The following is a 15,745-nucleotide window of genomic DNA, read 5'->3' as shown; positions in this document are numbered from 1 at the left end:
TGGAGGTAGGAGACTTTTTTTTCCCATCAAAATGTCCTCCTTTGCATAACCTTCAGCTTGCAAGCACTGGTGAACTTGTTATAAACCCTGTTACATAATGTCTGTGATGGTGCTAGAAAGATTGTCCTGTGTTTGTGCAGGGGAACAAAACATGTGAATATGGCCTCTAATGTTTTATTTCAGCACAGAAAAAAGCTCTGGTTGGACCTGCTGCACTCTAGCTTTCCTATGTTAAGTGAGGTTTTTGAGTTGCTCCCCCACATCCCTATTAACCATTAATTGGCCCCTTCACTCTAAAGCAAAGCGGAGTCAAGACAACTGGGACTCAAAGAACATAGAAGGTCACTTCTGCTGCCTACATTTCCTCTGAGCCACTTTCTCCTGTGCCATGAAAAAATACTAAGTCAGATTTAGCAGATTTATTGGCATAAAGATAACTAACCAGACATCTTCAATCTCTAATCATCCTTTTTAGTCTCTGATATTACTGCTTACTGGTGCACAGACTTTTCCATCCTGTACGCATCACTGTGGCAGCTGATTATTGTGTGGGGTCGAGAGAACACTTCATACAAGTGTCATATAAGGCCGTAGACCACCACCATCATAGTCTAGAAACTCCCTTTAGTAGAGGCGTTAGGGCATGAGCTTCCACACACACACACACACACACACACACACACAAAGAAAGATGAAGAGATGAATGTTATCATGCAGCTTCATTTCAATTGTACATTTTAAGGACAATTCTGTAGTTTGCAATTTTGCTGTAATGGACTGCCTTATACTGAAAAATATCCATAATATTATGTTTCCTAGATTATCATATTGTCAGAAAGGATAGATACTCTTTTTGAAAAATTAAAAAAAAAGAAAGAAAGAAATAAAGCAAGTGATTAATGTGTTGCAGAGAAGAACAATATACATGGAAAGTAATGAAGGCGGTTGTGAAGGAGATATTCTTATCTTATAATGTGCACCTGTAACATAATATCTGAATATGCAATGTTAGTTGTCCAGATCCCCGGCTTATTTTACATTTTCTCAACCCTTTTCTTTAAAAAATAGCACAAGGCCTATTGGAATTATTAAATGTTTCCATTTGGAAATGACAATTCCATAATTTATTAGCAGCTACAGGGACGGATGAGGGGAGTCAGTGAATTTGGTGCTGTGCTGCTAAGCAATCTGATCACTGCACTAATATTGGGGGGGAATTACATGTTTACTAATGGTTGCAATTGCAAGACAAACAATCCAATCTGTGGGTTTCTACTGGGACTTAGGAGAGGAGAGGGGAGGAAAGGGAAAAATGAATATTTCATGCACACAGATCAGTTTGAGAGCACACACGAGGAAGTGACATGAGGGAAAAAAGAGACTCCAAAGTGTGTGTTTGTTCTCCTCTGTGTCCCATTCACAAAACGAAAACATTACACCAACATGTTGAGCAGGGCCCAACTTGTCATTTCAATTCCTCTACAGAATTTACATTCAGAATGCAAATGTATGTTCGGCTTCTGATATGAGAGAAGGAATTACAGGAATGAGAATATGAATTTATGAGAGAATTAAACGTTGATGTAAACACTGCGTGTGGTTAAAACTCACTGTTGTGCTGTTGGTTTGAATGTGCATATGTGAGAGTGTGGGGGGGGGGGGTGAGGCACCCGCGCTGGAATGCATTGCGTTATTAATCACAGCGCGAGCGTTGATTCATCTGTCGTGGAGGCAGTTTGGAAGATGGACTCTATTTACTGCTAAAGCTGTTTGAGGGGCTTTGGGAGGCAGCCATCAATCTCTTGGCTATCTAGAAAAGAAAGAGCCAATGCACAGGCATCAGTTTCAATCACCTTCTAGAGACAGGTGGTATGGCACGCTGCTGCACAATAGTTTTTTCTTCACTTCTTCTCTACCTCAAGGTGAAGTTTTTACCTCCCTGGGGAACCATGTTATTAATGTGTTTTATCATAATAATAATATTCCCTAAAAATACACACTGCACCCTGCCCTCTTGCTCCCTTGCTGTTTGGCACCCTGTGTTCCTAATTAGCATCTTCAATTAACCCATGTTAATTGGCAACCACGGAAAGGTGGAGGAACCTGGCAAGCTAGCGCCACAGGGAGTCGTTTTGTAAATGAGTGGTGGTGTAATATAAAAATAGGCAGGTAAAGCGGGATTGTAGTCAAAAGCACCTTTAACTTCAACTTGTCTTCATGTAATATTAGCTTGCACTGATAAGACGATGCTAAAAGTGAGAGTGTGAATGTTGTTTTAAAGAATAAATTGGTGCTATGTAGTTAAACAACAATCACCTCCCCACACACACACACACACACCGTCTTTTCATCAGAGTCAGTGGGGCTTATTACCCCTGTGGGGGTCTAATGGTAGCACTTACCATCCATTGCGGCCTCTTTCTCAATATTATCTTGGTTTTGTTTTGCATCGCGGGGGGGGGTTTTGTCAGTATTGCTCTGCACACATTGCAGAACATTTAATGACTCTGTCTCGATGTGCTACTTTGATTAATCTTGATTTTTTTTTTGTTTATACAAATACACAAGAGAAGACGAGCTACCCAATTACCTTTACCTGATGTAAACAAACCATGTTGCCGTATTAACTTCAAGGAGCAAAATATGACAAGCCAGAGCATGCCTTATTGTGGGACTCCGCTCGCCTCTGTAGCCCAGTTCATTCACACAGCAATACCAGCCAATGGATGCAGTCAGCACTTTATAGTAACACAGGGGAGCTCCCCAGCCCCCCCCCCCAAAAAAGACTGGAATCAATTGGAGTTGGATGGCGTTAGCTGAACAGAGTGCAGGCAGAATGGTCTAGGGTGGTGTTCTTGAGAAGCGGAAGGCCACCAAAGGTCAACAATAGCAGCTGACTTCACCAAAAAAACAAAACAGGCAGTTTTTATTTCTCTCTCCTGCAGATTTCACAACAGCAACTCCTTCTGACCTCTCATGACCACAATATTACTGCTCTGGCAGCCTGTTTGTATATGAATGCATGTGTCCATCAAACCAAAATGGAGGTAAGCATTCATGCAGGCAAATCCACCTCAACTGTACTTCCTCAGCATCACAGAACAACTGTCACCCCAGCCTCCTCTCATTCATTTACTACATCACACTGCTGCCTACAAACTGCTGAAATGCAGGTTACCATGTGCCACATGCACCTGTACCTCTCTTTGACAGTGTCAATTCAAAAATTGCTCTTAAATATCTGAACATTTTCTGAAAGGTGGGAATTCATGTTCAGTGCAACAGCACTTTTCCTTCTCCGTCTGTGAATCGCGTTGAATCAAAAAGGAGATGAGACAAATCAAGCTATTTGGGTTTTGATTATTCTATGCCTCAGATCACAATGGTGTGAGCGTACAATCAGTTAGACACTCTGAGGAGGGAGGAAGTCTGATTACCCCCGATTAGAGCAGAAATTCCTCGCTTCTTATCATTGACAATGTAGACATTAATCTGAGTGCTGATTGGTTGAAAAGGATCCAAGCACAGGGCATTCTTTCGGCAACAAGGTCACATGAAAAGAGAGTGAGTAAAAAGTTCAAATTGTAAACTTTTTACTCTATGAACGAGGCGAGAAGTGGATGTTTGGATGGTTAATCTTAAGTATTCTCAGTTTATTGTAACCTGAGTTTCTCTGTGCCATGTATTTATAGCCAGGCAGGCCGCGCATGCACTTTAGTGTATGTGAGTCTCTCTATTGTGTCCATCTGGCTAGCTAATTGCTGCCGCGCTGTGCTCATACAGAAGTTGCCACTGATAATGCTGTCCCAAGTCATGGAGTAATTGCAGGAGCGTAGAACCCACCCTGCGGTTCCCTCTCAGGTAAACACTCTTAGCACTGTTTCAGTTGTTTGCACTGTTCGTGCTGTTAGCACTATTAGCTGCTAGCTAAGCTGTCTCCATGTTGAGAGCCATGTGGAGGCAATGCATATGCTCTGAATCATCCAATCACCAGCCTGACAGTTGTATGTATGCATGTGAAGTTTTTCAATCAAGCACATTGAATAATCTCTGGTTAGTTGCAAGTGAAGAATGTTGGGCATGTACAAGTTCAATTCACAACCAGTTTCCTGTATTCTTTTGTTTTGTCCTTACTCTGAGGAAGGTGAGGTCCCGACTGCGGTCGATGCTTGTGATCTCAAGGTTGCCCATTACGACTTCACAGTTCTCGTAGTATTTCCTCAAGGTGCGGTACTGCTGCTCCAGGTCCGACAGGGTGCTCAGCTTGTTCTCTGTACCAGCACATACTAGGGAAATAAGGGCACAGAGGGATAAGTGTTAATACAGCAGGGTTCAATTTCGAAAACACACACACACACACAGACAGGGTGCAACTCTATTTTTCACAGTTTTCACTGGGAAAAGAGCTTGAATGTTGTACAAACTGCAGTACTGGTAACCTTGATATGATTTTCCGATGACATGAATGAACAGCAACTGAAGGAATTTTATATACAAAAAAGCTGGTTTGTCTTTGTATGTGCCAGACTTGGTACAATAATCATCAGAGACAATGTAGTGTAAACATGAGCCCATGGACAGTGAGCTGTATCAGCTGGCCTGGTCATGTAAGACCAGAAAGTCACTGGACCTCACTGCACCCTAACCACACCTCATGTCACCCATTGGGGCATACAGAGCACATGGAAGCTCTTCAGCTGCTAGCTGTGATGCTCATTTCACAAGTAATTAAACACACCCATTTACAAAACACCCCCCCAGCCCTCCACCAAAATCTCATGACGACACAATCTGTCCAATCAGCGGTTGCTGCCCACTCTAGCATGAAGACACGCATATATATGGGTGCATAGACTATGGGTGCCTAAAAAAAAAGCACATAAATCCAAAAAAACATCTTTGTGTAAACACCAAAACAACAAACCCCCAACAACCCCCTGCAATCTCCAGAGATTAGACTGAAGCCTACATTGAAAGTGTCCCTTCTGGACTTAAAACACAAGCCACGTTGACAGCATCACGTGCCCTGACTCTTTTAATCCAAGCATATTTTGTAAAGCCGCTGAATTGCAGCCAACTTTAAGATATGGACACTGACATGTGTTCTTTCAAAGCATAGTGATGTAGTTTCATTTGCATTGCCATGCGCGGTGTGGTTTCTTCCACCTGCACCCTCTAGATGACAGAGGAGCCATCGGTGTGAAGGAGGGGTGGCAGGTCCTTCCCTGAGTCTTGTCACACTGTCACCCATGAGCGGTTACCTCTCTCTCTCTGAACACCTTCACCCTGAACGATCTTTACTGACGCTTTGCATTTTAATCCAAGATCCCTTACATACCCTATAATATACACTAAACTCTGCTTCCCTTTTTACACCATATACCCCCTCAATTCAATATGGGGGTAAGCAATAAGCAATAAAGTAAGCCAAACTCATTTACACTTTATCTCCACACAGTCAGTCTGTGGCAACATTTTTCAATTCTAGTTCCTACTTACTCCCCATCAATACACCACAGACACGTATGGGGAAAAAAGGAGGATTTCGCCTCAAGGCAATACAAGCTGTAATGACAAATGGAATTGTGTTCAAACACTTCCACATCTAAGCAGATATTAGATAAGTCGAACTATTCCGTTGTGACCTGGACAATACCCGTACAAGCTTGTGGTGATTAGCCAGGTTGCACGTAGCATAACGTGCTACTAAGGAATGATATATGACAGACCTGGGTGTTTTCAATAACAGTTAGCGTAGGCTTGAGGGGAGAAGGGTGGAGGGTGAGGTGGGGGTCATAAAGCGAGGATAGGTGTAATAAACTGTTATTGCACCCTTGGGGCAGGGTACCGAGATCAGAGGAGTGGGGCATTGTGGCATGCGGCGTCTGGTGGAATTTACTTTTTCTTTATACCAATATGCTTCCTCAAGCATGCATTCAGGAAGCCTGCTGACTTTGGAAAGCTCTCTCCATTAGTGTTGTCTAATGAAACACTATGAAATCCTAAAGCTCTGCATGAGCCTGAGAAGGCGCTGACTGCCAAGTGAACCACAACAAAACCATCTGTGCAGTATGTCGCGTGTGGGAAGTGTGAACTGTTGCAGAGCTGTAGGTGATCATTCTGGTGATATGTCTGCATGTGCACGAGCATGGGCCGGCCGTAAATAATAGACCTCAGAATGTATCTCCCCTCTCTCACTGCATGATCAAATCAATTTGTCTTCATGCTCAATATGTAACACCTGAGCCTGTACATCACAGTAAAGGTTGTAGAAAACACAGCCTCTGCTCTTTATATTGGTGCAGCCTGCCTACCCAGGAGGAGATGCTATAAGACACTGAGTTGTCGACTGTTTAACATACTGCCTATGATGCGGGAATAGACTGCAAGGACAGATGAATCTTCACATTGTTTAAAAACTTACGGCTGCTCAATAAAAGAGAATCCATCTTATCGGTTTGATGGATTTCAGTCCCGGGCAGACTTAAAGCGGAGAATGCCAATGAGGTTCATTCTCTCTATTCCATATATAACGTATATTTGCCAGTGTGAGTAAATTGATTTCATTTATTTGCAGGGAATTCCATCTTCAAAAGTGATGGATTAAGGCAATGAATCATAATAATTCAGGATTTTCCAATAAATGTAATTAATGAGAAGATTATAAGTCGATGGGTGGAAATTCATATCTGGATCAATTTGTATGGTTGTTTTTTTTGCAATGCTTTAAAATAGGCAGTGAGATTGTTGTTTATCCCCTCATTACTAAAACAAACATATTGTAATATACACGTACCATGTGTTAGTGGGCACCAAATATCAGAAGTGACCAGTTAATAGAAGAGCTCTAGATATATAGACAGACAGACAGACAGAAGCCAGCCTTATCTCCATTGAATATGACAGAGAAAAGAAACTCTCTCTCTCTATTCTGCATCCATTTATCCTTCTCTCACAAGTCAGTCACAAACTTTCTGAGGGACAGATGGGTTGGTAGCTGGTTTTAAATGGCTTTCATGCAGCCCCCATGTGTCTCCAACAGACAACCACCAGACAAGACCAGAATGCATCTATCACGGTCTCTGACACAATCGCAGTGTCACAGACAGATATAGAGGGAATGCAAACAGTGAGCTCTCTACCCAAAACAGAAAAAATAAAAACGTTTAAATATTTGCAGAGACTGAAAAGCCCCTGAGCCACATTTTCATCCATTTTTTTTTTCTTATAAATATCCTCATCAGGATTAAGTTGGCACTCCACTGCTGTGGTTCTTGCTCCTTGCCCAAGTCATTTCATAGGTAGTGCACACAACAACTTCATCAATAGTGCCTTGTGCGATTATTGAATGCCTATAAAGCTGGCGAGTCTCAGAGGTTTATAGGCTCCTGCCACGGAAGCCGGCAAAAGGTCATCCCAATAGCCAGTAACTGACTGTATTAAATAAAGTTGCAAATGTCACTTCCATAAGTAAACATTGTCAATAGCTGAGCTTGGTTAACGTGCCTTGAATAAACAGGGGGACCTTGTCAAAGTTGCACTCAACCACTGCCTCTCACAGGACAAAAATTACTACATTTTCTGTCATCGAAAATAAAAAGTATTACATTTGAGGTCAGAGCTGTCCTTTGTCCCGTAATGTCCCCCAGATGAGCTTTTCTGGCTAAGTATGAGTTACAAGCCACTGCTTCTGATGGTAATCATGGCCCAGATTATTGTCCATCTGCTGAGCGGCTTAATAAGCATCAGAAACAGTAACTAGATGAGTGTTCGTGATGACGGCACGGTCCAGTAGCGCTAACCTCTCACTGCCCTCTGAGCTCTGGTCACCTACCAACAACGCTGTCGCTGTCTCCATATGGTCGACCATAAATTAGCATTCATCCCATCGCTGGTGCACACAGGACCATAACCATGTGGGAGTTTTCAGTAGAGGAATGCTTGCAGCTGCCAGCGTGCACCATTTTGCTAACAGATTGACTACATTGCATGTATCTGATATATTTCAAATGTGAGTAACACTTGGTCCATGGGTATGATCAGTACATGTGCTGCATTGTTTAGTCTCACCGTCCTCACTAACCCTCATTCCTGCAGCAGGCTCTCGTTAGCAGGGGTCTACTCTATTAGAACTGTGAGTATAAAAGACCTAACAACGCAGGGGAAATAAAATGCAGTGTGAGATTTTTAAAAACAAGAGAGTATAACGCATGTAAATATATGCATAAGCACTCTGTGGGAAGTGGGTAAACATGTATTTACCTTCCATAACATCCCTGTATTGAACTGCAGTACATTTCGAACGCTATCTAGTATTCTTTTTTTGTCAATCTAAATAGCTATTTACACTCTCATTCATTCTCTCTGATGTTTGGTGTGACCGAGTGCTCAGTGAAACTATAGCTGTCGGTGGCAAAGCCCAGTGTTGCCGGAGGGAAAACAGATGGAGGGAATGGAGCTTTTCAATGGAAGCATGAAAACAGTAATCAGGCCACTAATAAAACACAACTGTAACCTATGTCTGTCTGTCTGTGTGTTTGTTTGTTGTCAGTGTTGATGTTGGTTACTGTTGCTATTAAAGAAATAAATGAACTGCCATGTAACAAAGTGTAGCTTTGAACACATCGTATGTTTAATTCAGTGGTCCAGGGAGTTCCCAAGATTTTTTTTGTTCTGTATTCATTGTGGGGCAATCGGTCAGACCGATGCCTAAAAAGTTTGAATGGCTGCACCCTATCCATTTATTCTCAGACCTTCGTGCTCTCTGTAGCTCTGTAAGATTTAAACTTTGTCTCCAGACAAGAGGAATATATCCAAGTCACAGGGGAGTGATTGGCTGACACCGACATACACCTCATTACCCCAAATTCTCTTGCTGCTTCTCCTTGACTGAATGCACTGCTGACAGTAGGTCTAGAGAAAAGCCTTTTGGACCCTACACTGGCCAGTACATGCATGGATGTGTGTGTGTGAGAGTGTGTGTATGTTGTGTCCACATGTGCAAGTCAGACCCTCAGTTTTGACTTACCCTCCAAACACAGAAGTGTATTGACCAGGCTAAATTAATTTAAAGTCAACAGTTTACGTTTTACTCTTTGTTTATTATTCTACTTAATTGATTTTGGATTAATTAGCCTTTCTGCTAAAAGCACTATAGCCTGTTTTTTATGCTCTCTGGCAGTCGTCAGCAATGTGAGTTTAAAAAAATGTAAAAGTCTTAAAGTATTAAAGTACTCTAAGTTAAAATCAAATATTTGTAAAAAGTTACGTGATGATCACACCTGCTGCATCATAGCTGATTCGAATGTCAGTAACCGTCCTGCAGACGTCTTAGTTTTCTTTATAGTTTACACATACAAGCTAATTTTCCCCTTATTGATTTTGACCTTAAGCACATTGCACCTACATCAGCAAACTAATAAATGAAGACACATAGCTCTGGTTTCATACATCATACTCATGGTGTTTTAAGTATTGTTGGCAGTACATTAGTTTCTCTTTGAACTACACACTTTTAGTTCTTAACGGTCACACTTTAGTTTGTTTTTAGATGAATTTGTCTTAATTCGACCTAATTTGCATTTATTTTAGTTACCTGGGCTGAGTGTGATACTACTGGTTCTTGCTGCTGGAGGGACATCTTGGCAGGCTGGAGCAAAATCTGCACCCTCTAAACAGTGCTACAGGAAATGACCAATCGGAATGTACCAAGTGCCCAGCACATGGGGGGGATTGGCATTTCTAATTTATTAAATGTCTTTGATGTGTTATTCTGTTTTGGATAATTGTACAAAAACAAGTATATCAATAGACTAATCATCTGGGTTTGTTTTATTTGTAGTTTAGGTAGTTGTGTTTATCTTTTTGTTACCCCTTTGTTTAAAAGAATGGTCTGCTCAGCTCTTATCTATTTACCCATTTGTGTTCAGTTTGTCAGTTTAGTCTGTTCAGTTTTATTCAGTTCATATAAGCCTGAGTTTAGTTCTGTTGAGTCTGCCCCTCTCCTCCAATACACCTGTGACTCCTCAGCTCGGTCCGTCACAATTTATTAAATGTTTTGTATTAACATGTAGAAGGAATTTTAATATTTTGTGAGAAACCTAGAGAATGATGCAGGATTGCATCTATGTAGTGATCTGTGTCAACAAACTGTGAACCAGCCTGTGATTTGATGCTTTTTCCCTTTCTCTTTTTAGGACTGTTTTGTGAGTTGCGATAGCAAACAGTTGTTAATATAATACAGTTCTGCAGCAACAATAGATGGAACTCCTTTTCAAGCATTGATTTTGTGTTACTTATTCATGGGCGATCTTGGTAGCGAACTGAGCGAACTGAGAAGCTTTGTATGAGCAAATTTAGAAAAGCTAGGAATGATATGAAGGCTATGGTTCTCAGTGAGTATTGAGTTTCTCTGGTTGCTGAGCTTCAATTAGAAACAATTAGTTGTCTATAGTTGATATGATGCAATTTCAAGGACATGACTGAATCATGAGTAAAACCTGCATGTTATCAAGTACACATTAGGTCCTGTGATCAGTGGTGTTGACTGTCGGCCAATATTGTTCTTGATGCTGATGGGGTCATTTACAAGTTCTGTTTTCAATGAACTGCCAGTCAAATGATCTGGTATTAGCTGGAAGACTTCTTTCTATTCTGCAATGAGTACATTGTTGTACTAAGGGTTTAAACAGCTCTTGGTATATGTTTTACTATATCAAATGCAAACCGTAGTCAAACTGCGGGCTAAAGATACAGCAGAGCCTGTAACGTAAACACTGGGAACTTTGATCAATGAGATATGAAATCATATAAATTAATTTAGCTAGATATGTGGTAATAGCAGGGATGACAGAAGGTGTCGTTCAAGCATGTTAATTGTCATTGGAATGCAGTACGAAGAGAAGAAGCAAACAACATGCATTGTGGAGCCTTAGATTCCTCTCATTGTGTGATTTTTGAATTGATATCAATGATAGTGGTAGGGAAGAAGGAAGAAGAGAGGGTTGAGGTATGTCGATGAGAAGAAGAAGGGTGGAGTATCTCAAACATATGTCAAACATTATACCAATTATGCTACTTAATTGAGATGCTGACAATAAGACACAGATCATTTATGGTGCATTTTAAAACTAAATAGCACCAAAAGCACCTTCATCATTTTCTCCAGAGCCCTCATGATCAGGGAAGTGGGTGGATATATTCTTTGGATGGAGGAATCGTTGTCTCCTCGAGCAAAGTTTGAAGCAAGCGATGAAGGACCTTCCAGAGTGGCTCTGGGTGGTGCTCTAAAGGGCCGCCCACAAACACTTTGTGGTTTCTGAGCTTGATTTTGGTGTGCATGATCGAGTCTGTTAAACCTCCTCGATGATGGAGCGGATCATGCCTCTCAGTCAGCAGCTTTAAGACAAGTTTAGCTTGTTGCCCCGAGAGGAATTGTTGACCCTCTTGTCAGGCACCTGTATTCCCTCCTCCTGAAATTCTACTGCCAAGTATTTTGATTAAATATCATGCCAGGAAGTTTGGCATGCCAGCTCCTCTCACTACCACTTCCCGAGAGAGCTCTTACAACTCAGCCAACTACAACGAGAACCTCACAGCTGACTTTGGTGGTGTTGCTCACAGTGTTAACACAGTAAGATGAATGGTAGACCAGGGTTACTAGGACATTATGCTTTGGATCATCTTTACTACACATGGTTGGACTTAATTCTCCTTAGAGACTAGAAAGTATCTTTAGTTTTGAAACATTAATCACAATCAAGTATGCTCGGTTATGGTTTTGCCAGCATGTTTCTCAACGCCTATATTAATCAATACAGTACCACAGGAAATCTAAATGCAGTCAGCTTTTCAGTCTGGCTTTTTGGTTGGTTTATTTATTACAACTTCGGGAGATCACAGTGAAGAGGATCAGAGGATCAGGAAAGTCACACAGCCTGTGTCAAAAACTCCCAACAGAAGAGTGATTTGCACTCCACATGTTAATAAACCAGTTTTAGACTGAAATGTTTGTGTGTGCAAGCACCGTACAGTAAATGCATGTGTGTGTGTGCACGTATCTGCACACGTGCATTCAAGGCTATGCATATGAATACCGTATTAGATGGCAGAACTACCTGACTTTCCTTGAGCTTCAGGCATAGCCTCTCCGATCACAGACAGTTTTTTAAGTTTTCCCAGGGAGACTTTGCCTTTGCTCTTGCAGTCTCAGAAGCTCCTTGGTAACACAAGGTGGAATTAAATGTATGCTCTTTATATGCTAATAGTAGAAACAGTAAACCCCTGAGGTGGTTCATATTCCAGTAGTCTGCAAAAGAGAGACTGTAGATAGGCTGAGCAATGGGGTCAAACGATCAGCTCACATCCTAAATTGGTGTGCACACTTGTGCATGTGTGTGAAAGAGAGAGAATACTTGGTGGTGTATGTGTGGTGGCTGTGAGCTATTCTGTTTCCAGCAACCTGCTGACAAACCTGACTGGACCTCAGGGGGCAATCAGTAGCACATGCACACATACACAATGCAGAGATCAAATTTGTTTTAGTTTTCTTTACGATTTAGACTCACACAGGCGTCCACATAAATCATGGGAAAGCAGAACTAAACGATACCTCTGGGTGCCTTACATCGCCAGAAGGCTCCGAAATATAAAGGAAAGAAAATTACCTTTAACTTAACACACACTTACAAACATTGCCAAACTACACACACACAAAACATACTCACAGACAAACATACTCACTTTAGAATTAAAGCATCGGCCCTGTGTTCAAACTCTTGTGACAATCTAAGTTTAGATTTTCCTGACAAGTGACTTAACTTGGGTTGGTTTTCTGAAGAACATTTTTTTTCACACAAGCAAAAAGCCTGTGCAGGTGGCTTTAAGGGATAATTATTTTTGACTTTTAGAAGAGCAACTTCTTCCTATTTCTTTTCCTTTATTAAATAAAGCAATATTTCTGCCAAATCTTATGAGTGGCACAGAATGTAAAGTGCAGGGTTCAATCCAAAAGCCAGTGTTCTCACAAATGGTTTCATTTTATTACAGAAACTACATGGAAATTGATTGAGAGTAAAGACTCGATGTTAAAATATCACATGCACAACCTTTAACATCTGACTTTGTCTTTGTCTCCTCTCATCTCCTTTCAGTTTTGACCTCTATTTCTCCATCTCCTTCAATTTTGATCCTTTTTTCATTTAAGATTTAGTGCACAGCTTCATTTATATTCTCCACCAGTCCCGCTGTATTATTAATCCCAATCAGTTCAGTGGATATATATCGGGGGTTAACCTGCAAATTGCTGCTAGAAAGTCGCTTCATAATATAAGTTATTAGGTATTCTATCTAAAACGACTACATTTTGTTTAAACACAAGCTACTGTATCCAGGAAAAGTCTTAACTTCATGCACTTTCTCTACGGGGGCAGCTGTGTGTTAAGCACACTGCTATAAGGCTCCTCAAGGGTAGTTGTTGGGGAGTGGGGGAGTGCAACTCCCATACTTTTCTCACAATACTTTTTTATCCCAACAAGTCTGGAGATAGGAATCACTGACCTTCTATCTGCAATGCAGCTTCTCTCGCCTCGGGGCTTCCACCACTTCCTCCTTCCCATCCCTGTCTCTCTCGCTCTCTCTCTCTCCTTCTCTCTTTGTCTTCCGTAATTCAGGCCCAGGTGTTGGAATCCATTCTAGCCCCCATTCTAGGAGTGAGTGAAATCCGTTCTGATAGTTTTTTCTCTCTTTTACACAGCATCTGGGACAACACTATCAGTTAAGCCAGCAGGCCAAAGTGTTGCTTCATATCCTTCATGCCTCCAGTGCATCCCGGTTTCCAGCCCCCATGTGTGGTCCTACCCATGAATCTTAATATTGTACCCAAACAGTTGCCATCAATTATCCTGGCTGCTACTGCTAACTCTTCCCCTGCCTCCCATTTTTCCCCATTAAAAAGAGCCTTTTTTCCTCCTCGCTGTGACGGAATTGCCTCGCACGCTTACCCGGGAAATGACTTTTTAGCAGGCTTGCGGACCTGGGGCTTTCCACAGGTGGAATGGATGCATGTGTGTGTGTGTTTCTGTGTTTATTGTACATGTGCCTGCGAGCATATGTGTTTCTCTGTGTGAGTCAATTTCCTTGAAAGAAAATGTTTACAGAAAGCTTACCAGGCGGGAGAGAGCTCATCAGGCCGTGTAACATCAAGACAGAAAAAGAAATGAAATCTAAATCGTACGGATAAATATGATGGAAAATTCAAAGACTCATTCAATGGCGACAGGATTTAACCAGAACTAGGATTTGTCAAAGCAGTCATTTGCTGTAAGAGTTGTTCAGCTATAGTCATAGGAGTTGATCCAGGTGGTAACATTCCAAATCAGTTCTCTGGATGATTTTCGAGTTATTTAAAGATGTTAGGCAAGGCAAATAAACCCTGGCATTAATCACACGTTTAAGAAATAGAACATGTTTGAGGACAAGGAGATATAGTTTATTTCCTTCTGCTTGTGATGTTTGCTTCTTGGAAACATCACAATGGTCACTTATTGGGGACTTGAACATCACTTGTCTGCTATACTGATAACTGTGTAGGCCTATACATCACTACCTCAGCACCTTGCATACAAATATATAGATTCCCCATATGTATAAATGCTTAATTTTCTCCACCCAACAGAACAGAATCTTCAGATGAAGCTCTTCATCAGTTTAAATCTTCTATTGAAATGATCTGAACTTTCTATTAAGTTTTTAATTTGACTGTTTTCTGTCACGTTTGTCATACTCCAGTCAATGTCAAAACATTTCAGAAGGAGCCCTTCTACAATTAGGGGATGAACAAAGAGTTCCCCTCATAAAGAAGAGGAAGAAAAGAAAATCTGGCAACTCTGTGCACCAAAAATTAATTATACTTATTTTGCAGCTAGAATACATGTCTTATTCAACGAGCAGACATCTCCGGGTATCCGTCTTTTCTCAGCCTGTCAGATGTGACACTGTTTGTCATTCAGGGGACTGCATGTCACATGCAACAGACATGTCTAAAGCTGTCAACACGGTGAGATAATTTATTCCATTAAGACGCCGGGACACGCTGACGAGCAGACAGGCTGGATGTTTATGTGTGAGGCATCAAGATAAAAAGAAGCCTGCTGGAGGCATTTCATTGTCTGGGTGCATTACTGTTGCTCATTGGTTCTATGCAAGGTGCCTCTGTTGTCAAAACACACTATCAAGAGAGTTACAAAGAGGTTTATAAGAGGATTCTAATTTTTTCTTCTTCTTTTTTTTCTCCGATATATATACCGAGACCAGTGTCTAACGCCAAACTAACTCACATTTCAAAGTAAAGGTTCTGCAAGGTTCTGTTTGAACTTCTGTGTGCAATGCATTTCAGTAAATCCAGCTACCTCGAGGCATCGCTCGGGGGTGAAGCCTATGAGAACACAGACATCCAACTTGTTTAAGGCAGACTAACCTGAAGCACAGAATTTTAAAGAGTAGGCTTTCTAGGTTGGGATTATATTCAAATGTCCATACTTTTTATATATATTTTTTTTTATGTAATGTATTATAGAAATAAAACAAAATCATCTTAATAACTGACATTTTCCTGTTTTCAAAAATTATAATTATGGTACAATACAAAGATTTACTTTCCCCTTGAGTTACAAAGTTTAAAAAGAGAGAGGTAAGATGACACGCACAGTTTTTATTCATTTAGGCTATGTATTGTAATACCTACTGC

The 15,745-nt window shown here is 41.1% G+C and overlaps 1 protein-coding gene across 1 annotated transcript in view; it reads right to left on the bottom strand.

The window, feature by feature from the left end:
- Positions 1–15,745, bottom strand: part of erbb4b (erb-b2 receptor tyrosine kinase 4b) — a 279,720-nt gene that overhangs the window by 145,889 nt on the left and 118,086 nt on the right. Inside the window, exon 2 of the mRNA XM_079169947.1 lies at positions 4,135–4,286. Within this exon, the coding sequence (XP_079026073.1) occupies positions 4,135–4,286 (152 nt within the window). The remainder of the gene's footprint in view (positions 1–4,134; positions 4,287–15,745) is intronic.

This window comes from Pholis gunnellus (genome assembly GCF_910591455.1).
Source record: "Pholis gunnellus genome assembly, chromosome: 12".
NCBI classification, from domain to species: domain Eukaryota; kingdom Metazoa; phylum Chordata; class Actinopteri; order Perciformes; family Pholidae; genus Pholis; species Pholis gunnellus.
Note: the sequence above shows the minus strand (reverse complement) of the source record. Positions and strands in the feature narration are given on the sequence as shown.